The sequence below is a fragment of the Halichoeres trimaculatus genome, unplaced genomic scaffold, assembly GCF_033239565.1.
Source record: "Halichoeres trimaculatus isolate MK-OKI-2021-1 unplaced genomic scaffold, fHalTri1.1 fHalTri1_scaffold_9, whole genome shotgun sequence".
Lineage (NCBI taxonomy): Eukaryota > Metazoa > Chordata > Actinopteri > Labriformes > Labridae > Halichoeres > Halichoeres trimaculatus.
In genome coordinates, this window is record NW_027437188.1 from 26714135 (window position 1) to 26739084 (window position 24950).

General features: G+C 39.6%; 2 protein-coding genes across 2 annotated transcripts in view; one reads left to right on the forward strand and one right to left on the reverse strand.

Annotated features, from left to right (window-relative positions):
* rtn4rl1b (reticulon 4 receptor-like 1b) overlaps window positions 1-8258 on the forward strand; it is a 178138-nt gene extending 169880 nt beyond the window's left edge. Inside the window, exons 2-3 of the mRNA XM_074679782.1 lie at window positions 4545-4996; window positions 5541-8258. Of these exons, the coding sequence (XP_074535883.1) occupies window positions 4545-4996; window positions 5541-6434 (1346 nt within the window). The 3' untranslated portion in view covers window positions 6435-8258. The remainder of the gene's footprint in view (window positions 1-4544; window positions 4997-5540) is intronic.
* The window catches only part of dph1 (diphthamide biosynthesis 1), a 265070-nt gene extending 241154 nt beyond the window's left edge, over window positions 1-23916 (reverse strand). The window contains exons 1-2 of the mRNA XM_074679785.1: window positions 23801-23916; window positions 18313-18434 (exon numbers count right to left, since the gene is read on the reverse strand). The gene's annotated coding sequence lies outside the window, so the exon portion shown is untranslated. The remainder of the gene's footprint in view (window positions 1-18312; window positions 18435-23800) is intronic.
* Window positions 23917-24950: the final 1034 nt, after the last annotated feature.

A 24950-nucleotide genomic window follows, 5' to 3' on the forward strand; every position in this document is an offset into this window, starting at 1 on the left:
TATTGACAGTTCCTACATTTAAGTAATCCTCCTCAGAAGAATGAGCCCAGGAAGTCAATAATCTACTACGTTGCTAAAACATTATAAACCAGGGTTTGCATGAACATGACTGTAAACAGCGTTTGAGTGCGGAGTGAGCAGAAGCATTATTTAGGAACAGCAGGAGCCAAACACCAGGGTGCTTATTGAGGTCTTTGGAGAGACACAGGAAATTGAGTTTGTCCAGTCTAATGATGGGAAGAGTCATGCAGCTCTACAGATGAACCATTTCCCTCCTATTAGCAGAGATGTGTTATTCATGAGGGCAAATCTGGTGTGAACTATGCTTCACTGATATTCTACACAGTCACTCAGCAGTCTGTCAAGGGACCCCAGCCATTGTGTTTTATTCATTTATTTATCTATTTCCGTTTCTGCACCCACAAAGAAAAGAAGGAACCGGCCGATGATGGGTTCGTCGGGTCAGACGTGATTCTCTGGATATCAATAGCATCTGTCATTGCTAATCAGTAGGGAGGAAGATGGGGGTGGCGGGGAGCTGTGTGGGAAGAGACTTGGAGGTGAAAGACTTTTTGAAGAGAGTGTTAATACACAGCTCAAAAAAAGCTGCGCTGCTTCCTTTCCAAAAACACATTATCTCCCTTTCAGAGCCTCTCTTTTATTTTGCCAAATTCCAATAGGCGCTATTGGCATGTATATGCTCCTTTGTGTCCAAAGCTATTTATATAATACAATTTGAGTTGAATGGGTTATTGTGTGTGTGCACAATGCAGTTATGACACATTAATTTCTTACTTTTCCATTTGGGGACAGCAGCCCTACACAATACTTGTTTATTCCAACGTGATGGAAACAAGTTGCCCTTTTCAAAGCTCTGTAAACAAGACTCAGTCAGCCTTTTGTGCTCATCAAACCAACATGATCCATCTCATTCATTCCCAAACTTGATTCAAGAGATTTGAAGTATTCATACTCGATTTAAACCTTGTGTAGTATTTCTGGGACACAGCGCTGTGTTGATACACATGTGCGTCTACGTTAACACCTGTATTCTGAGTAGTGTTTGGAGATATGAACCCACCGGGTGCTGAGATCAGTGAGCTAGCAGGTGTTATAGTCTCCAGTGGAAGTGCGTGTTCTGCCAGCTTCAAACGAGAGCACACATGCCCTCAGCGTGGTGGGAAACGAGACAAGCGGTGTCTGCGGCTCCCTCGTCACTCAATCTGCATGTAGCAGAGAGTGCATGAGCTACTTTGAGCATCTAAAGAGTGCTCACATCATAAATTCACATCATCTAAAGCCTCATCAGGGATGGAGTTAAAAGATTTTGTTCACACGGAAGGAAAAGAAGGAGATGTTACACTGAGTATCTGCTATGTTTTTTTGCTTTGTCTGGTTGGTTTTCGCTGCAAATTTGGCAACACAGGAAAAAATAACTGCCGTTTTGTAAGAGTGGATTAAGCACGGTTAAGAATCTATTACTTTGTCCTGACAAGCTGAGGAGAACGAGAGCAGAGCAGGCGCATCCTTATGTGTCCAACGTGATTAGCAGATCACTGATTCAAATTGTCTCACTATCTCGGCAGCATCTACATTCTCATTCCCTCGCTCTGCCTGTGTATCACACTTATCACTGTCTATCTCTCGCCTGCCTGGATCATTTTCCTGTTAAAAATCTGCTACTGTAATTCTATTGACATGCATGAAGTGAAGCTTTAATGGAAATACTTTAAGGCCTGGAAAAATATAATCACTGGAGTGAGCAAAGGATCAGTTTTATGAATTATGGAACCTCATGGATAAATTCCTGCTACGGCTTGTGGTTTATATCATATCTCAGAACAAATGCAAGAGTGAAAAAGACAGGAAATTTGATGCTTTTTTTTTTCTTTTTTTTTTGTAAAAGAAATTAATCTTTGAGGGTCAGGAGGCTGATAACATTGAAACGAATGCCAAATACTGCATACCAAATAACTAAAAAGTGGCATCTGAAGCACCTGCTGAAACGTCCTTTAATCAGCTGCTGGAAAAAAGCTAAGTCCATTTGCTTATTTGTTAATTCTCTTTTAAAGAGTAAAGGAAAACATTTCACCTTTTTACTCAGTCAGTGCACTGCAAAAACTGAAATCTTATCGAGTGTTTTTATCTTATTTTAAGTACAAATTGTCTTGTTATACTCAATATGAGCCACATTCAACTGGTCAGTCCAGAAAAGTGTCTTATTTCAAGTTATTTAAAGACAAAAATGAGGTCTGAATTGCGTGCAAAAAGTAAAGAAAAAAAAATCTGTCAATGGAACGAGAAAAATTTGCTTGAAAATTGGCTTGAAACTAGAATAATGTTTTAATACAAGTAACTTTTCATTTCATTGGCAGATCTTTTTTCTACTTCTTACAAACAATTCAGCCCTTGTTTTTGTCTCTAAATAACATGAATTAAGATATTTTTCTGTACTGTTCAGGTAGATGTGACTCATCTTAAGTCCGAAAAGACTTCTTCTAGCATTAAGACAAAAAAAACTTAATAAGATTTCAGTTTTTTCCAATGTGGGTGCCATGCTTGAAAGATCCTCTGTGGAGAGAGCAGCTGAGTTAAAGAAAAACTGCAGCATGGTTACAAAGGACTCCAATAGTGGCCTTGTTTTTTTGTCTTAATGGTGTGAATAATTTGCAAACTGCTCATAACAAAAGAAAGGACCCATGTACCAGATCACAGTGTTATAAAGAAGAGTGTAAGCAAAGTTGCAGTGCTCCAATGACACGTCATGGTAACCTGCACAGCATATTTACCCACATATCAGCACACATAAATAAACACTCACATTGAGCCTTTTGACAGTGCTCATGCGTAAAGAATCGCCTCATTTATTGGGCACATTTCTGATTTGGGAGGATGCATGCATTTCCATTGTTGCCCAGTGGCGGGGCTTAACAAATAGGATTAGATCCGTGCCCGGGAGAGCACACTTCTGTTCAGGTGACACACACAGCTTCATGCTCCAGCTCTGCAACTAGACACAGAGAATTACTGCAAAAGGTCAGTGGAGTCAGACGCTGAATGTCACAGCTTAGCAACAGTTTGGCAAGAAAATATATTAGATAAATACGCTTGTCTAGTGGTGGAGAGTAATTCTGTGGCTCCTGAATTTCCAGCATAAAGGACCCAGGATTGCAGGGCAAGTTAAAAGGCAACAAAGGCATATCGATTGAAGGGTAGTGAATCAGGTCTTCACCATGCTGTGAATAATAAATTGAGGACAAGACAGTCAGGGGGTTTTTCACATGGAGCATTAATGATGAGCTGTGAGTTGCGCTCCTGTCTGATGAGACTGTGGATAAGTCACATTTCCCATCTCAAGGATCTGGGGAATCATGTCACTGATCAGAAAGTGCCTCAGAGCAGCTTACTACAAGTTTAAATAAGCATTCCACGGCCCATTTAACAACACAAAAAGACTGATCACAGCTTCCACTCTGCAAAATAGTGCCAATAGACTCGGGGAAAGGATAAGGCTCTTAATAGCACATGTCCCAAAGGTGGATGAACAGAGGAATGTGTGAAATAGCTGCATATGTGTCGGTTCTGGCAAGTGTCACACCAGGGATCCAATCAGCTTTACAGAGAAGTCTTGTGACTCACAGGAGCAGGTGTTATTGTTAGCTCTCTTTTAAGTACTCCTCATTGTGGACCTAAATGCACTCTCTGGATTCGGGCAGTAAACTATGTCAGAAGAGATCCAAATGTGTTGCCCAGAAATGCCATAAGGGGGCAAAATTACTCAAAATACTCAGCATCACATATCCTGATACCAACTTTAATCCAAGTTAAGGCTCATGACAAACTTATGTAGATGAAAAAGGAATTGCCTTGATAACTTTAATACAAGTTGCACAAGTTTGTACGCTGTCTGTTTCCAGAAGCTTCCAGTGGGAAAAATAAAGACTCCCATTGCATTCAGCAACGTGCCATTTCTGTGCGGCTGTGTAGTTCTTTCTTATACAACAAGCTTTCAGTTTGCTGAAGGTGTCCTACTTATTTTGACTGGTAGGAAGTGGGTAGGAAGGAATGTAGGTAGGTAGGTAGGTATGTAGTGACATAGGTAGGTAGGTAGGTAGGTAGGTAGGTAGGTAGGTAGGTAGGTAGAAAGGAATGTACATAGGCAGGAATGTTGGTGGGAAGGTAGAAATGTAGCTAGGCACTAGGGTCGGCAGTGAAGTAGGTAGTACAGCAATTAAGGTAGGGTATCAAACTCGACTATCCCACTGGTCTCTAAGTAATTCAAGGACAAAGGTGATTAATGTTGACACCATTTGAGGTTTTCACATCAATTCGAATATCCTACAGATCTAATTCTCATCAGCCGCAAATGCCAAATGCCAAGCTAAGATCAAAAACGTGGCAAACCTTACTGGCATTAAACATCAGCTTTTGGTATTGTCTTTCCTCTTCTCCATTGTTAAAGAAGAAGAAACGAAATCAAAGCAGTTGACAAGGACTCTGTACTCATTATGTCTTTCCTTTTTCCCCTGTCTGTGTTCTTCCAGGCTGCGGGCTGGAGTTCCTGCTGGTTCTCTGTGGACTTGAGTTTTCCTGGTCCTGCCCCCGTCACTGTATCTGCTACACTGCACCCAGCACAGTCTCCTGCCAAGCCCACAACTTCCTGTCCGTCCCCGAAGGCATTCCTCCTGACAGCGAGCGTATCTTCTTGCAGAACAATAAGATCCATCGCTTACTTCGGGGTCACTTCACCTCCAACACGGTCACTCTCTGGATCTACTCCAACAACATCACGTACATCGAGCCATCCACCTTCCACGGCTTCACGCTGCTAGAGGAGCTGGATCTGGGAGACAACCGTCACCTGCGCTCTCTGGCTGAAAACACCTTCCACGGGCTGAGTCGACTGAACGCGCTGCACCTGTACCGTTGTGGGCTCAGTTCACTCCCTAATAACATCTTCCAAGGCCTCAGAAACCTGCAGTATCTCTATTTACAGGTAAACTAGAGAGCCAGAAAAACTTTATTTCCTTGAACAGCCAACACTGTAATTGCACTTTTTTTTTTAACTAAGATGAGATTTATGCAAATTGATTCCAAAACAAACCATGTAGCTTTATTCTAAACTACACTGCAGAATTACTGTTGAGTCAATTAATGTCTTTGCTGCCTCACTGCTTTGATTGACAGGCTTGCAGTTTTGTTTTACATCAGCAAACAGTCTTACCTTAATCTGAAAGTTTTCATCTATGGTGTCTGAGCCAAAATTGTTCCACACATCACTGCTCAGATGGTTCAGTATCATGATTATTTATTCAGCACTGCTTGCTGGTTTTCAGAAGGCAGTAGGGCATGCAGTAAGTCAGATGGACAGTGCATCTCAGGAATGCCTCCCACTGGAGTACACTGCGCAGCCTGTTCACTCAGAAGTTGAATTGCACAGATGATCAGATTGAAACTTCCTGACTTACAAAATCTTGTCCTATTATGCAAAAACAAGTTGCATATAATCATGTGATTTTGTGCTCTCTGCACTTCCCCAGGATAATCATCTGAAGTTCCTGCAGGATGACACATTTATGGACCTCCACAATCTGAGCCATCTGTTCCTGCATGGAAACCGCCTGTGGAGCGTCAACCAGAACACCTTCAGGGGGCTTCGAGCTCTAGACCGACTACTCCTGCACCAGAACCAGATAGAGTGGGTTGACCGCCTGGCATTCCATGACCTGAAACGTCTCACCACCCTCTACCTGTTCAATAACTCCCTGATACAGCTGTCTGGGCAGTGTCTGGACACTCTGCCTGCATTGGAATACCTTCGCCTGAATGACAACCCCTGGTCATGTGACTGCAAGGCCCTGTCACTTTGGGAGTGGTTGAAACGTTTTAGAGGTTCTACATCTTCAGTGGGCTGCCAGACCCCCGATGATTTGTATGGTAAAGACCTCAAAGAGCTGCGCAAGGAGGACTTCCCCAACTGTTCACCGACTGTACCAAACTCTGAGTCCAGAGCCCAGACTAATAATTTATCTGGCACGGTGAATCCGTCAATGAATCGTGGCGTAGTGGTGGGGTCTGGTGGGCAGACCCACCTAGTCCAGCCCTCGAGGCCTGGTCGTTCTCGGAACTGCACAAAGCCTCGCACCAGGGGGAGCAAGGGAAAGGGTGACAATGAGGTTCACCACTCAAAAGAGGTCATGGCAGACAAGGAGGATTCCTCCTCAGATTTCACAGAGGGGGGAAAGCATGACCACACATCCCCAGATGGCACCGTCACACGGAGGAAGCCCAAGTGTGGTCACCGGACCACTGTCCGCCCCCCTAGTGGGGTCCAGCAAGCCAACAACAGGGCAACTTTACCCCAGACCTTACTACACATCCCTGCCCTCTTTGTGGCCTTGTTAATGACAAACATTGACAACATTCTCCGCTGACCTTTAGAGGATTAAGCTAATCACAAAAGACACAGCCCTCAGACCCTCTCTTGCTCCTGCACTACAAGGCCTGCGTGTCATTTCTGTATGTGTGCGTGAGTGTGATTATATGTGTAAATGTTGTGTAGGGAGCTTTACTGTTCAGACTCAAACAGGCATCAAAGCATTAAACATCTACAATGGAAAGACTCACAGCACAGAAACCGAAGGGAATGAGTCAGTAAGTGACAGAAAGGTTATCTGCGACCAAGCTTGCACTGCCACTTTTGCCATTATTTCATTTCTTCATTTTTTCCCCTTTTTTTAAAAAAAATATACATATATTTACTTTTTTATTTTTTCACTCAACCAGAGCTCCAATGACCAAAACTTGGTAAAAATGTCAAATTAGGGAAGAGCTGACAGAGGAAATGACAACAAACTTACAAAGTTACACTGAAAAGCTGATAAGCTTGGTGCCTTGTTCAGCTTTCATCTTCAGGGCAGTTTGTAACAGGGAAGTAAGAAAATTGGAAGTTGATGACATTGTTTCACCATTTCTGCCTGATGATTTTTTTCTGTTGGATCTTTTGCTGTCATGTCAAACAACTGGGTTAAGAACATTTCTCTTGAGCTAAGAGGTAAAGTGTTAGCATGGCAATAAAAAGTCAGTCCTTTCAGACAGAGGAATGTGCCATTTTCACAACAAATACAAATCAGAAGCCTCTGATGTTTTACTAATGGCTTTTTAAAAAGGTGTTGTACCAACTTTCTGCCCATTCTGTGATTTCTCATTGGTATCCCACTTCCACACACAGCTTCCATCTTCATTTACACAACTTCTCTCCTTCTGTGCAACTGAATATTAAGCTGCTAATTGTTTCACAATATTGAGAACTGCCATGCCCTAATTTCATTTGCTTGGTAAACAATGTGCGTCTCTGGGAGATCAAGCTGTGAATATTGAAGAGTCTGTCTATATCTTGTGTCAGATGTTGTTCATATGATTTTTGTAAGACACAAAATGGACCTAGAGACAGATCCCCACTGAAGGGCCAACAGGAGCCTTTGAGATCTTGGGTCGGGGGGCTTTCTCAGCTTCTCAGTGAGGCTGTGCTGAACTGATCCCTCCTCAGTGGGAACAAACCTTCCTCGTTGAGAATGTGAGGAACACATTTTTTGTCTTGATCACGAAGCATCAAAGGAAGACGAGGACCAGACTTAAGAAAAAAATGTGTGTGTACCTTTAAGACTCATGTGATCAGGAAAAGATAAAAGAAAAAAAGATGAAATGGAGCATGGACTAACAGGGACCATACTGAGGGAACTGCGTCTCCCAGTGAACTGATGTGATTGTCTGTGGATGTGGGGATCCAAGACTGAGACAATCGCTTCTGAAGTAACAAGGAGATGCAATACAATGTGGATAAAGAGATGAACAAAAACAGGACATCCTACTTCAGGAGCTTTTGTGCCTCCCTTAAACTTACCAGTAAGATGGTGTTTGTATCAATGATGTGAACTGTACCACTATCAAGGAGACATGAGGACTTCTTTCAGTGCTGATATTAATCATTTCCTGTATAACTATCAGAAAAAAACAATATCAGTGACATTGATGATAACAGGGTTATCTGCTCCTCCTGTCAGGAAGAGTTTTTTTTGACTTTTTCATTTGCTGGTGATTTGTTAATTTACATATTTTTCATGTTATATTTTTAAAAACATTTTTATTCATTAATGCACAAATCTTCACCTTCATATTACTTGTTTGACTGTATGCCTATATTCATCTTCCTTATTTGCCATAATTCAGTCGTTCAGTAAGTTATCATCTGAAAACAACAGTACAAAAATGTTTATAAAGATATTAAAATCTATATCTTCTTATGTCTACCATTGCAGTCTGAGTCTGATTATTGCAGCAGTTATGGGGTTTGTGCTGAGAATGAAAGAGGTATGTCCAGTCACTAGGTTCGGGCATCGACAACAGGTTCGACAATTTCCAAGATTTTTGGAGTCGATAAGGCAAGCACATTTTAATGTAGGTTATTGTTTTCTTAGAGTGACGTACATTTTTCAGGATTAATCCTGTGTGAGAATCGTGCAGCAAGGTTATTATAGTTAATGAAAAGTAAAGAAATAATGAAAAGGAGTAGAGAGAAAACTTTGAAATGAAATATAGAAGTGAGGCTTTTTTGTTTACTTTTTTTAACCATCTGCCCAGTGGCCAGACAAAACAACGCAAAGTGACTTTTTTTTAAGGTGGTTGTTCATGTAACCTTGGGGCATACGCTTTTAAAAATGATATGACGTCCAGTCGTATTCTAACCAGTCACCTGTTTTTGCCTTATTTTCAATTCAAAGGCACTTTCCATCTGGCATTGATAGCAGCAATACCTTTGGCCATAACTGCTAGTGTTTTTCCAGGACGAAGACTGTGTTCCCCATGAGTACCATCACCTGCTGTCCTAAGTATGTGACTTTTGACAAGACGTGCATTTGTTTTGGAGGCCAATAAATGGAGCTTGAATTGTTTGTTTCAAACTGACAATGGATACTAAGAAACAGCATTTGGAAAAAACGGATTCTAGCCTTTACAATCTTATTTGAAATCTTGGATTACGGGCATGTATATATAAACAAAGTGTGACTGTTTTCAGGATCACTTATCAAATCCTTACAAGACCTTTCATTTGCTGTGTCTATAGCAGAGAGTGTACCTGAATGCAAGTTTTATTCTGTTTCATTTCTAACTTGTTTCCCCCTCTGTCTTCGCTTTTGTTTGCAATTTGTTCCCCTGAAACAATCATACGCTGCTGCTGGCTAAACAAAAACTGCCTTTTACCGTCTGACTGTACACCTGTGATTTATGTTTGGTTCACAGTCTAAACATTTGTGGCTATTAATGGAATAAAAGGGGAAAATAAAACATGAAATAAACTCCCAACCAACAGAGGGAAAAAGAAAATTCAAAAATGACATGCAGACCCCAGCGTGATATATTGCTGTTCAATAAATCATTGAAAAGCACTAAGGATATTAATGAATGTGTCACAGGGAATCTGTAGATATTCCAGGCTATTATTATTATTAATGGGCTTTTAGAACATAAATTCCATTTCCTCCTCATTGAATTCCCTTTCCTCGATAGAAATTGATCCAGAAGTAAGTGTTCCATTTAACTTTTTTATCCAAATTCTGTTCAGTGATAAATGAGCAGAGAGGGACCGCTTATATGCATGGATGAGAGTGCTGTGTAATTATGTTCAAACTGATAGCAGGTCTGCTGTTTGATGCTCATCCACTCACCAGCAGCAGCACACTCTCCTCGCAGCCTGTTCTAACACCCACCTAATAAGTACTCTCACACCTTTCTTTACATAACCTTCTAAAAACGCTCTTTTTGTTCACAGGGTTAAGCGTTTCATTACTGGAAAGGCCCCAAAACTGTGAACATTAAAAAATTAAACAAAATTAACAAAGCTTCATTAAATTTAATTGCATTTTGCAAGTTTGCTTTGGCTGGAGCCCTGAAGTCTAATTTTGCACATTTTCTGTTTTTATGATGAAGTTAAAGTCCCTTTTAATCTTTACTTTTAATGCCACTGAGGGCCTCGTGTACAGTTTGTGTGCAGTTTAGAGCCTTAAAGTCAATCTAATGCTCAAGCCTAAAGTGGACTGTGCATCATTTTCCCTCCCATGTTCATGTTTGAGTTAGCTGGATGAAAATGTTTAATGATACACGCAAAACACATGAGGCATCCCGGCATCCATTTGTTACTATTTGCAGGAGCTGATGGGGTGTGGACTCTAATACAGCCGTTTATATACACACAAACATCCATCACTCTGTTAGGGAAACAGGACACCTCACTCCATAAATCTGAGAGAAAACATGCATCTTTGATGATCTTAAAGTAAGGGTTTAAGTGCCGTACATTTTGAGTAAACACTTTATATCTTCACTCACTGAAGTACAGTGGAAGGCAGGAGTAAATTGAAATCGTTAGGGAGATAAAAACAGTTTGATTATTCCAAAGCAGATTTCTTTGAATAAATTATGAAGCCATTTATTCTAGTGACGACGTGATTTGACTGCTCTGATTGATGTGCTAGCTGATTTACTGTCATTTCAAGGTCAGTTTACAAGCTTTTATTGAGTTTTTAGTGAATAAAATCATCACTTACAAACAGAGAGTAAGCGTAGTGTGGCTGAACACACAGTGGAGCTTCAGCCATGGCTTTGTGTACGGCACTAAAGGCAGGCATACATGTATGATGTTAAATCTTTTTCTGCTCATTACACAAAGATTTGTTTGGACCGAGGTCCTGGCAAAGTTGTTTGAAAAGAATATCCAATGGGAACATTCCTCCACTTTGTCATTTTGCTCAAAAAGTTCCAAGAGAGCATTATTTCAGGGTGTTGGCCGGCAAAACAAGGCAATTCAAGTGAACACAGATTTTCTTTGACGAAAGTTGTTAGAGCTTTAAGATCTATTCACTCAAACTGATAACTTCACCATGGGATTAGAGTCGGCAGCGCTCACGCCCACTGTGTGTCTACATGCATCAGAAGACTGATTAAAAAACAGAAAAAGACACAGCACTAGAGAGCAAGTATTGGAAATTAAAATGTTTCAGAAAGCTGAACTACACAATCTGTGTCCTGTTTTTGATCAAGTGAAGATACTCAAGGATTAATACTTTCACCTGCTTCATAGACTTGACTCCTCCCACAGATTGAAACAGAGCCACCTAATGTCAGCCAGAGCCATGCAGGTGGGTCGTTTATTTCCTATTGTATTATATTGAAATATTAATAACTATGTTATGGAAATATACACTCACCAGCCACTTTATTAGGCAAACCTGTCCAAATGCTTAACACAAATTTCTAATCAGCCCGTCAGCAGCAACTCTGCAGCATTTAGGCATGTAGACATGGTCAAGACGATCTGCTGCAGTCCAAAAAAGAAAGGTGATTTAAGTGACTTTGAATGTGGCATGGCTCTTGGTGCCAGACGGGCTGGTCTGAGTATTTCAGAAACTGCTGATCTACTGGGATTTTCATGCACAACCATCTCTAGGGTTTACAGAGAATGGTCCGAAAAAGAGAAAATATCCAGTGAGAGGCATGTCAATATGGACCAAACTATCTGAGGAATGTTTCAAGTACCTTGGTGAATCTATGCCACGAAGGATTAAGGCAGTTCTGAAGGCAAAAGAGGGTCCTACCCAGTTCTAGCTAGGTGTACCTAACAAAGTGGCCAGTGGGTGTATACATTAGCTATTTGTCTTATGAATAGTTACAGATGTTTGATCAGCATCTCTATGACTTATCCATATCAAACCCAAAGAAATTACAATAGCCTACTGATAGAGCCTACTTTGATTGTCTGCGTGCTCGTACTTGGACTAGCTTTGGCGTCCACACTAGCCACCACAGTATTACACATTAAGGTGATGTCCGAGGCTAGAATTGATAAAATGTTTTCATTTTTGCAACACAACTTTTTTTCTGTACCTAATTCATTGAAATTAACCATTTAAGTCCCAGCCTTACAAAAACTTACATTTTATCCTAGATTGTCTAAATACATTACTAGGGATGTGTCATGATTTTGGATTGATTTTTATCAGAATAATCATTTTTTTTAAAAAAAGAGAAAAGAAACAATCAAATAGTTCATGTGACAATTATCTTGTCTTTAAAAAGGATTAAAGAGGTTTTACTAGATCCTGGTCGTAATGCAGTACAACTGCCAGACAGTGTTTGAAAGGCATCTGTCTCTTTTCACTATTAAATGATACAACTTCATAATAATTAAGCAGACAACAGAGACTTCAGAGACGCCAAAGATTTCTGGAAGGGACTTGTACAAATTGAAAAAGGGGGTTAAGTGCAAACTTTGCTCTGTAACACTAAAATAAATTTAATATCCTTGTGTATATATTTTCTAACTAGCTCATCTGCAACAACTTTGCAGTTATTTATTGGGTCTCTCTTTCCCTATAACTGCCTGGTTGGCAGAAAACTATTCAAATAACCGGCGAAAAAGTAGCAGTGACTAATGAATAGTATTTTTGCTTGAAATGCAGACCAGTTTACATCATCCAAAGCAAAACAGAGGCATCTCTCAGTGATGTGTACTGATATAACACTGCCTACTTTAATGAGGATATCAGAGACAACTTCTGACTGATAAAGCTGGAGTAACTGCAGATAATAACAGAAATTAATGACACTTCAAACTTGGGCACTGCACTAATGTAGGGATAATTTTGAGTCAGAGTTATCTTGTCAGTGGAGAGTTTTACACAGAATAGCTTGATTTTACTGAACTTCGAGGTAAATTAGGATCTGACTCATAGATGCTCTCGTCTGACTCGACCTACTTATTTGCTGAGAACATCAAAGGCAGGTACGTAATAGTAATTGTCTCATTGCAGAGGAAATCTAGGAGAGATCTGCATACCCAGAACCTAGTTCAGCTGGAAGAGGATCCTCAGTGTAAAAAAAAAAAAGGTAGGATGACGGCTAAAGGATGAGAAGACGGTGCCTAAGAAAACGCTGCTGCATAATTAAAAGATGGAATGAGCAGAAATGGGTCCTAAAATGTGGAATGTGGTATCATTAAGAAAATGAGAGAAGCAGAGGGAGGGAGAAGGCTACAGCGCATCAGTAATTGAGCAGTTAGAGGGAGGGGAATTGGCTGGGATTCACGAGGGAGGAAGTGACCCACAAAGGGAACACAACATCATATGTGATGTCACTGTCATCAAAAAGAAACGAGAAAAAACAAAAACTGTCAATAATGAATAATAAGATTGAAGAAGTGTGTGTTTCTTTACGCTTCTCCAGAGTTTATTTTTACAAATATAGCACAGATGTAGGAGAAATCCAGTATCACCCATCATCTCAACTCAAGCCAAACATAGAAGCCCCATGTTGGCTTTCAAATCACTCATTCATGCATGGGAGAAGCAGCATGTTGCCTCATCCAAAGGTGTGACAGTATTGAGGAAACATTGCTCTTTGACAGAAATCCCCTCCCAAAACATGCAGCCTTTGACTATCTGAGCCTATTTCTTTGCTTTTTAATTGACTCGCTGTCACTTCTGTGTGGCTTTAATTAAAACCAAGCAATTAGAAAATTGAAAAGGAGATGAAGAAAGTGGGTGAGCTGGGAAGGGAGACGACACACGCAGGGACATGATAATTAAGAGCAGCAGACACACCACAGAATGCCACAACACTTGCGCCTATTCCCTCTCCTTCCCCGAGTCCCACTCTCCCCACTCAATCACAAAGCTAATATCACCTCTTTCTCCATAAAACCCTTTTCTTATTCCAGCTCTTTTATTTTGTCTATTTATTTAGCTTAAAATCCCCCCAGAGCGCTGGTGTGCTCCAGTTCTTCAAACCAGGCAGGCTGCATACTAAACTGAGAGGACTCGAGCTGCCCAAGGCCACAGCACCACCTGCATGGATTAAAGGCTCGCTAATCCTCTCATGTTTGACCTCAAGACAGACAGAATATGCAGAAAAAATACTGAAAGTCAGCACAGCATGTTTCTCCATGACAATACATCCAGGTAACAGGTTTTTATTTAGTTATTGATATGGGTGCAGAAGAATGTGGCTGGTTAGTGCAATTCTACTTTTTATGAATCAGCTTTCTCTACTGGTGAGTTTTACAGAATGCTGACTGTGACATTCTCCAAAGTGCCTGTGGCTTGAGCTGATTTACCAGGAAACTTGAGCTTTTCTTCCCCCCAAAAGGCTGGAACTTTTACCAATTCTTACTCCATATCACTGCATTGTTGTAGCTAAAGTAACTGTTTGAATATGATGTGGAAACACAAGAAAACAGCTCAATAAAAGTACCACAGGTCAGGAGAGGCACCTTACAGATGTTCCCAAAGCATGATTAAAGTTGTTCAATCCTTGTACCATCTTTGGGACAAGCTAACCAGATTTTTTTTTTTTTGTCCAAGCTCAAAAACCATCAGCCAGACCCAAGATACTTTGAAAAATTAAAGCACAGCCCCTTGCTAACAAAGAGCCTAGCCTCCTCATACTTTAATAGAAGGTTAGAATTAGCAATAATATCAATTGTATGAATTTGAATTTACTTTACTCACACATCAGATAAAGTAACAACCCAGTTCTAGGTTAGCTAACTTTTAGCCAAGCTAATCAAATTTCTTTCTAGCTAGCTAGCTTGCATGTGATTAAACTGTTGAATTATATGGTTTTACAATCAAATCATTATACTTATACATCAAATAAAGAACTTCCAAAGTCGAGGTTTGCAAGCTATTACCTTGTAAGCCAGGCTAAACTTCTTTCAGCTAGCTGGTGTCTAAAAAGAACATCTGACATATCATTGAAGTGTTGAATTATATGATTGTACAAATAAAAAGCACTTTCACATCAGATAAAGAGCCACTAAACTCAGGGTTAGCTCACTAGCCTTTTAGCCCTGCTTATCAAATTTCTTCAAATTGTTGAATTAAAGCACTCTTACTTTACAAAAAAAAAAAAAAACGTATCCTAGTTAAGCTAGCTTTGAGTACATTTGCTAAATTTAACCAACTACCTTTGGCTAGAAAGCTAGCTTCCTTACAGAAGATGAACAACTAACTTTTTCTTCTAATCAGATCACAGCAGTTCCTCCATTAGCAAAACCACAGGTCAGCCAAACTGAAGCTCAAATAAAATATGCAAAGATTTTAACCATGTGTAAAAACCATGATAATCAAAAATCTTTGAAGTATAAAGCAAACTTGCCATTGACTGGTTAGGGTGTATGTCATGTAAAATGTTAATTGTATACAAAACAGACCTTGCTGAATCTATTTTAATAGCTTAGCTATGCAGCTAAACAGCTAGTTTTATTATCTAAGCCACTTTTCGTTGCTCTGATACAACAGATGCTGGCCCTGGGAGTTGAAAATTGCTGAAAATGTTAGTGCTGCGTCATAAATGTTTGTTGCTACACAAGATAAAGTTTATAAACAGTGAGGAATGTTTACAGAGAGGCCTCTGGTTGTTAAGATTACAAGTGTTTTATTATCCAGGAAAAAAGAGCTTCTCAGCGTCATTATTGGGTTCTTAGCCATTTAACTGATGATGAACAAAGAGATAAAAATGGCCTAAACTATAAAAATCTGACTTAGGCTGGATGTAATCTAAATTCCCCTTTAAGATAGCACCTCTCCTGTTTTTTCACAATTCTGTCGAAAAGCCTCCTCAGTCTGCTTTGGCTCTGATCAATGCTCACAATTAACACCTACAATCAATTGAGAGGACCAAAGGGACAGAGACATCGTTCTTTTGAGTGTGAAGCAGCTGTGGAGCCCATCACTCCTGGAGGGGTCCACGCTCCAGTCAAGAGGCTAATGACACACACCCCACACTCCCCCTCACACACACACACAGACACACACCTCTCACACCACTATTCAATTAATCTCTCTAGTTGGGGATCAGGGAGAAAGAAAACTGTTTCAAAGTGACATTTTCTTTTCCTAGCTGCCGATAAGATGTGTGCTATGCTAACATTGAACAAATTTTCAACAGTTCAAATCATGTCACGGAAACATTTGTACATCTGCTGAAATTAAATCGGGTTGTTAATCAAATCAGGTTTGAAGTGGCACCCAATATGTTTGGTAATGAAAGATGCACCGGATGGATTCTGTATGGCCTTGAAAAAGTAGGTAACATTTGTCCTTAGCACTTGAGTTATTTTCCTATTGTTACAATCTTGGCATGCTACTGAGACACATGGGTATTAAAATGCATCTTTCAAAGTATGCAGCTCAAGAATTAGGATTTCATTTTATTTTTTTAACGTATACTTAAGCCACTTAGTAAAATCACAAACTATCAAAACCACATCTTATCATTTGTACCTGTTTGACAAATATTCAAGATCCCCAAATATCTCCTTTTAAAAATAGATTTGAATCAATACAGCCATCCATAACCAGTGAGGAGATTGCATCGTAATTTGATCATTTACAAACATTTGTCATCATTATCTCTTGGTATAATTTAGGTGACTATCGAAATAGAAATTCAACATCGAGCTAATTCAATATTCTTTTTCAACCATATTGTTTCTGGAGGAAAACAGCTTTTCATTGCAAGTCATGATCATTTAATAAGTCCCAGAGGAACTCTAGGAGTAGACACCCAGCCTCTCTTTCTGAGCACCAAGCTTTTTTCACAGCACAATTTGGGAGGCCATGTCTGCATATCTCCCACTTTTTAATTTGAATAAAACTCTGTTCTGATCTCCTGACAAAGTGGCTCTCTGGCTCTCTTACCGCTGGGTACAAAGAGAATGAAATATGCTGATGTTGTAGTGATTTTGTCACTCACCTTGAGGCTAGCCTGTGACAGACCCTCCCAAACCTTCCTAATCCTCTCTCCTCACTAAGTACTCAGAAATAAAGTAGACTTTCCAGGGAAGTCAGAACACGCCCCTGTGCTGTTTAAAATGCAATGACGGGTGTCAGCTGCAGCTGCTGGGTCGGAGTGTGTAATTATCATGTCAGATTCTGTACATGTTTCAATAGCACAGTCCCATCACTCAAGCTTTGAAGCTGTTTGCTGATTATACACAACAATGAATCAAAAGGACCTCGGTTTCATTATCTCATTGCTTTTTTAAGACAATACTGCAATTACTTTGAGGGTGACAGCAGAATACAGCATCAGACAATAGAGATAACAAATCAGACCACCTCCTGTGTATCACCAGGTTTCATAATGTAAGTGATGGAGCATGTTCAAGGGTTTCCCCAGATGGAAGTTAATAGAACAGAAAGCCTTTGGTGTCATTGTACAAGAATTACTCTAAGATACTTACTCCCCATACATCAGGGAATACATCGTGTGATAGAACTTAAAGGCACTGTGATCCTTAAATAGTCTCGCGTATCTCACATAAATTAAAATATATCTCATCTTTAATATATCTACCTGTTTGTTATCAAAGATATTAAATGAGATCAGCACCAAAATTGGACTTGGAAAAGGATGGAAGAGCAGATGGAAGGGCTGTGAGGAACTCTGAACAGTCTGCTCACCTTCTGATCACTAAACTATGCAACAATGAGTTTACAAAGTTTGCTTGTTGTCTATTTTTTCATAATAGCACTTCATAACTATTATTAAATGCATCACTTCATTACTTCGCATCCTGCCAAAAGTTGTCCAACAAAGAAAGAGGTGTTCAAAAGATCTGCTCTTGTTCTAAAACAAACACACGCCTTGCCAAAGGGTCATGTGTTTATGACAGTGGGTGATAGTTTTCATCAACAAGTCTTTAACCCAGAAATCGCAACTGATTCCAGCCACAGGTGTCACTACAACCAACGCCAACTGGATGGTCCTCACAGCAACTTTAATAAAAACAATTTTGCCCTTAGTAAAACTATATTGCACCTTATTGTGCTTGATGATACTGGAAAGCAAGATTGTTTGATCAAGGAGAGCCAGGAGTCCCTGCATCTATTAGCGCCATCATCTTGGCTTCAATTTAGTACGCAACACATTTAACACGGATAAAAGACAATGGGACCAGCAGGAAATAAAATTAATTATATAAAATGCCTGAAACCTTTGCCAACTCACAGTTGTAAATAGCAGCTATATACTGTAAATTATGCCTTTATTCATACTTCCACAGACAGTGACCAGCTCATGTCTGTCTGTTAAAAGACCACAGAATGACATCTTCCTTATCCACATAACTGATAGATCAACAAAAAAAAACCCTAAGTCATGCTGCTTTACAAAAAGGGTTTCCAAATTCTAATTATCAAGGCTGTTTGTCACTTACAGTCCCTCATTAAAAGTTTACACCAAAAAGCATCTTACCTTATTTCAGATGGCTGTCACAGTCACCAGGCTCTTATGGAGAGTTGTGTGGTTGTGGGATTGCAATAATAACCTCTTCATCCTCCTCCTCCTTGTCTTTCTTGTCTTCTAAAAGGCTCTAACTGTGCAAAGAAAATAAAAAGAATAACTTTTGTGGCCAGAAATAATTGCCTAATTACAATGAAGAAGTCACTTGTTGACAAAAACAAGATGATTTGAGAGGAAAACAAATCAGGCATCCATATTCAGTTACTGGCCTGTATAATTACTGGCAAAGCATTTCACAGCATAATAACTCAGAGTAAGATGCTAGTGTTGTTATTTACTATATGTTTTTAAATGTCGAGGCCAATTAGCCAAAGTGATACCTAGCTTCTTAATGCATGGTGCACAGCTGGGCAGTTAGCTCCCCTGTATGCTACAGCTAACTAGCTGAGATAATACTGTATTCACGAGCTGTTTGGTTGGTTTTGAGCAAAAGAAAAAACACTCAAAAAATATGACATACTTTTACTTACTGTTTGCTATAAATACTCAGTAAAATGCTTCTCAATGGCTGGAAAAGCAAATGTCTGCTAGCGCTAACCCACACAAAAGTGCTGCATCATGCTAGACTCTGCCGAGAAAGTGTGAAAAAACACACACCTTGGCCAAAAGTTGGAAAGTGGCATCCTTTTTATGAAATAAAAAAAAAATGAAGCTATTTCTCATGAGAAGACACTCCTTATCGTTAGCTAACCCAAAAACCTGTCAAGTAATTCATGGAACATAAAGAAACTGAGAGACTTAGCTGCTATGAGGGCTTGCCCTTTAACTTTAAAGCTTCAACATTAATTTATCCATGTATTAACAATTTGGCTAGCATTTTGTATAACGATTCAACATTGTTACATCATGTATATGTAAAAACAAAAGGTATAAGACAGCATAATACCCCACTTTTAACACCAGTCCTGCATAAGACATTGCCCCAGGCAGGTCACCTGCTTCAATAGGGCCTGGACATGCTTCTATATAAGAGAGGAAGTACAAAAATTGTGAACCTCTCCTTCTGAAGAGGCTTTTCTGATGCTGTTTACACTGTCACTGCAATATTTTTTCCCTCTCAAATAAAAGAAGCCCTCACAAGTGTGTCCCCTCGCATCCACATGCTCCCACTCAGAGTGACGCTGCAGGGTGTCTGGGGTTGAGTTCAAGCTCGTCTCACTCCCTCACTCTGTGGTCTTGCCCCGCGGCAGAGGCATCACTCAGATAAACACACACCCACACTGACGCAGCACGGAACGTTGCAATAATACACAAACATACACTTAAAAGCAACATATTTTTTACATGTGATGCTTATCGCCCTCTTCTCTAAGAGACACATAGACTCCTGCGTACATGGGGGCATCAAAGCGCCTGTGTGGCTTCCAAGTAGGTTGGTACCACCCACACGAGCACCAGGCCCAGCTGTGTTTACACAAAACAAACCCCACTGATGAACTCAAACTGTGGACACATGCCAGACTTCTGTGTATACCAGCACCAAATACGTGATCTGTATATATCATGCACGATTCGTTATATCATACATGTGTGGGAAAAGACATCAACAAGATTCAAACTGCATTCTAGTGTAAACATTGCCATTGTGTTCAGCAAATTCCACAACATGCTTTTTCTTCGCAGCCGTCACTCTTTCTAGTTCCATCTGTGTTCTCCATGTGGCGCAGGCAATCCTTCATGCTTCTGACACGTTAGGGTGAAGTCACACTGGCCATCTGTGCCGTGCTGTACTCAAGCATAATTGGCTCAATTCGCTGCGGGCTGGTACGGCTCACGGTCACACCACTCCAATATGAGCCAGACTTAAGGACAATTTCCTCGTGTACATATTATCACTTTGGGATACAACCATAGTCTGAAAAAAAAAATGGACACCGTCTTGCTCAGCTCGAAGTGAGGTCTCCACAAAAACTGCTTCCACTTGAGACTGACTGTAGCATAGGTCAAAAAAATCTGTCTCTCCAGTCATTCGTAGAAATGTTTCTCATGTCCAATTGTTGTGGAGGTTTAAGGATATTATTTAGCTGCCTTGCATTCAAGTTCTCTCTTTTTTTCTTTTTTTTTTCATTAGTTATACAAGGCTAAAAACAAGCATTACGTTAAGTTTAATGAAAAGAAAAAAATAATTATTTTTGTCACCCTGCTCCAGATTCTCCGAGGCTGCGTCCAAAATCACTCCCTAATTCACTATATAGTGAAAACACCATTTTGTAGTGCTGTCCGAAATCTGAGTGAGCATGGTCATTCACTATATAGTCCACTCAATGTATGCCACAATGCATTTTGAAAAGTAGTGTATAAGCGATGCTTACTATACGAGCAATTTATATACTCCATCATGCATTGCTGTTGGCACAGAAGAAATGGCTGATAACATGATTAGTGTTTACTGATAACATGAAACAACATTAAAAAGTGCCAGAGAATAATGCTTAGCTCTCTGTTTACCTTTCGGACCAGCCTGTCTCACAACTTCCAGCAGAGAAATAGACAATAGGGACGTTAGCTGCTGAACCTTTCATCGCGGGTGATGCATTCACTGGACCTTGTAAATCTCAAACACAGCACAAGTTCCGTGCAAATATATGGTTTATTTTTTTAAAAAAATAATGTGTAATAAATGTTTCTATTGTATTTGGCTGTTGGGGAAAATAAGCTAAGTATAATATTAGTTATCACTGAAATGTATATCGTTTTGCGGTGTTTGAGAGAAGTTATAACTGTAAATCCCCAGCCATCCGTGAGTGATTCTGACTAATTGAGTGGATTATACTGTCCACTACATCTAATTTACTATATAGTCAGTAGTGAGTAGGAAATGAGTGAATGATTTCGTACACAACCCCAGAATCCCACACAGTCTCTTCTGCTCAGACTCTGGCTGCACAACTGCTACCAATGGCTGCACCTGAGACGGGGAAATTTTGGCTTCAAAACTGTGTAATTGTAAATGGTGAAGCCATGCTGTCCACTCTATATTCAGTTTATGGATACAACACGTGGCCCACCTATGTCATCATCAAGTGTCTGCTTACAAGGAGAGCAGTGTCATCAGAATTAGCATTATAGAGAACTCATGGCTACTGCTTTAGTTACTTTTTGGCTTTTGTTAAGTTCCTTTGGTCTGCCATAGCCCTCTAACACCACCTAACTGATAATATATGCAAGGTGACAACCTTCAGGCAACTGTTCTGCATGCCCAAGAGGTCACAAGCAGCATCCAATGCTTGTGGACTGAGATCAGGCCTTAAATTGTTTCTAGCTAGCCTAGAGTAAAGAAAACTACCTTCTTCAAGTAAAAGTTCTATGGTTAAGAAACATGACTGTTAGTAGAAAAAATAAGTCAGAAAAATTCCCCCTTAAATGAGCTTGGTTTCAGTTTTCCATATTTTATGAAATGACTCAAATTGGCTCCAGGACAAACTCTGTATTTGGCTTATCATCAGTAAAACGGTTTGCTAAGAAAACTAAATAAGCTGTATCAGTTCATAGGGCAACCAGTGTCACAAGCTGAGCAAGCATGCAGTTAAAACAAAATGTTTTATCAAAGTGAAATATTCCTTTGAGATATTTGTCAGTTTCCTTTCATTAGCCTTGAAATGTGCCAGACTGGAGCAGGAAGGAGATGCCAAATATCCAAAGGATCTTTTTTGTTTTTTAGAAAACACACATATCTTGACAAAAACAAATAATAAAGTAAAAAGCTCGTCTGTGATCGTGTGCTGCTTTTATGTGCTGCTCCCTGACGATGCTTAAACTCTGCAAGGTCTTTGTATCACATTCAGAGAGTGAAAGCGAGCAACGATAAAGTGAGGGGAAAAAACACTAACACCACAGTGTCCACACTTTCTCCACTACCGCACCCTCTAACACGAGCCGACGGATCTGCATTGATTTTGTGACAAGTGAATCAGGCCTGGCTTTAATTTGAAGTGTGCATTTGGAGTTCTCCAAGCTAATTGCATAAAGCCATGGCAGCTCGAGACGTGTTGCTGGAATCTGACCAGCACTACACTCCACGGTGCGTACCCAGTCTGCAACTCTTTGGAGAGTAATCACTCCAGGTCCCTGGCAGAGGATCAGCCCTGTTTTATCACTAATGTGTCCAAGGTGTGACAACATTGTAATCCTGATATCGTCCTGGGAGGAGAGTGTTTTGGTCAATAGCTGATGTGTAAAGTCAGAAAAAATCCTTGTTAGAACAAGTAGTGGACTACTGCAGGTGAAAGTGAATCAACAGATGTGTCAGAATTTACCTCAAAGGTGAATTTAAGACAGTATTTCATTGAAAATTATAAAACGTGATTTCTTCTCTCCTAAAAATATCTTTCTAACAAGTGTTTGGATTTAATTAACTTTTTTTTTTTTTTTCAGAGTAATGCCACATGGGATAATTGAACAAAGCGTGGCAACCCACTTGAAGATTTATCAAACAAAGAACAAAAGGCAAAACAAAGAAAACTTACTTCTTAACAAAACTTAAAAGTGACTGTGTTTATGAGAAAGCTGGAAAGGTTGGGGATGATATACAAAGAAAAAAGGTACACAGACTAAATACAAAGACAGGAATTCTGGACAGAGCTTACACACAAAGTAACTACAAAAAAAAGTCAACTTTATTTTCAAAGCACCTGTCAAACACAGAAGCATGGAGCCCAAACTGTTTAACAAGATGAAATAGCAAGAATTTAAAAAGTGAATAATAAAAGAACTTGATAAACACATTAGAAAAACAAGTTAAATCAAGCGTTAAATAAAAAAAAAAATGGATTGAATTAAGTAAAATCTATTAAAACCATTAAAAAAAAAAAAAAAAAAAAAAAGTAAAATAAAATATAAATTCCAGAAATCAAAACTACTATTAAGGGTTAACCCAAACTCCAACAATATTGATGTAAATATAAAAAATGACCAATAATCAACAATAGAAAACAAAAATGAGAACAACACAATAACAAAAGATAAAACAGGGAACATTAAACTCCAAACTGAGGATCAAAATTAAAAACAAACATAAAAGGAAGTCAAGAAGTAAAGAAACATTGAAAAAAATTACAGTAATGGATCAAGTATGGCAGTAAGTCAAACTGAAATCATACACTTGTATTTTTGTTAGAGTGAATCACATGACACCAACATTTCTGTGCAACACAAACATGACAGAAATAAGAACTTATCACAATTGATTTGACTGGCAGGTTCTGTGTTACCACAGTACAGAGGAGACAGACACAATGATAATGCAAATAGAAAAGTTTTTTGTTCTGGCAAACTTGTTAAGAGCTTAAAATATTGTAACAGCTGATCTAAAGTGAACTCTGAAGTCATGATATCATGACAACAGTATCACAATGAGTAACAAAGGGAGTGGGGGAAATGTGCAAAGCAGAGATTTAGTGAGCAAAACAACAAAATGTACAAGTCAAATAAAAAAGCTTACTTTGAATGAGAATCCAATCCACTGGTAAAACATGGCAAGAAAAGATTTACTGATCCAACAACAGAAGGGAGAAACACAGAGAGGACATTCACACCAGGTAAGAGCATCAGGTTGGGACACAGGTGAAACTAATGAGGGTAATTACAGTGAAGGGGAACACACACACACAAGTGCAGGAAGTAAAACTAAACCAGACACACAGGGAGCAGAAATAACAAAATAAAATGAGAAACAGAAAAATAGATGGATCACTAAAACAGCTCAAGGAAGTTATAAAGTGCACGATGGAGTCAATAAATAAAGAATTTAACTTCAAACTAGAGACTAAAATCTACAGAAGGGAACTACTGAACTCTGAGTTTATTTGTTTCTCATCGCATGTTTTGCAGATGAGGATCATGGGAAACATTTCAATCACAGATCTACTCATTAAAACACGTCTCCATAGCTTCACTTGTGGTTAAACTCTCCACGGGGCACCTTTTAAGTCTTCTCCGTCAGGTGTGTTTTCAGAGCGCAGCCTCTGCTTTCACAGTCCGACCCCTGCTGACCTTCCCCATCAGGTTTTCTCTGGGCGATGAGAGGGAACAGCTGGTCTGCACAGATGTGCTCCAACATGTGAGGAGCGCTCTGAGCTCCTGATGTCCATTATCTAATGCAGAGGGTGATATTAGTGCAGCAGAGGAATACCAATAGCCCTCTGGCCCTGCTCCATCTTTTTTTACTTAAATAGATGGTTATGAGGAATACAAATCACAGGGGGGAGCACATTTGGACTGTCTGTACTGGATTTCAAAGTGTGAGCATTGTTTAATCTACTTCTTTTTATATTGATATAACAGGATGGTTCATTTTTCCCCAACTGATCTCAGCTTGAATGTTTCCAAATGATGAAAGGTTGTTTTAAAGTCAGAAACTGTTGGAAATGTGATTTGGATTATGAACTATTAACCAGGGACAGGGAAAGGGATCTAGCATGTCGATTTCTACTGGAGGCTGATGATAAACTGGCGTGAAAAACAGAATAAAATGAAGGGAAATCGTTTTGGCAAGTGTGATAGATGCGCAGATAGAAGACTGGATAAACCAGCGCACAAAGAAAATGAAAAATGGTAAGGATTTTCTTTCATTTGAATTTAAAAGCCAGGCG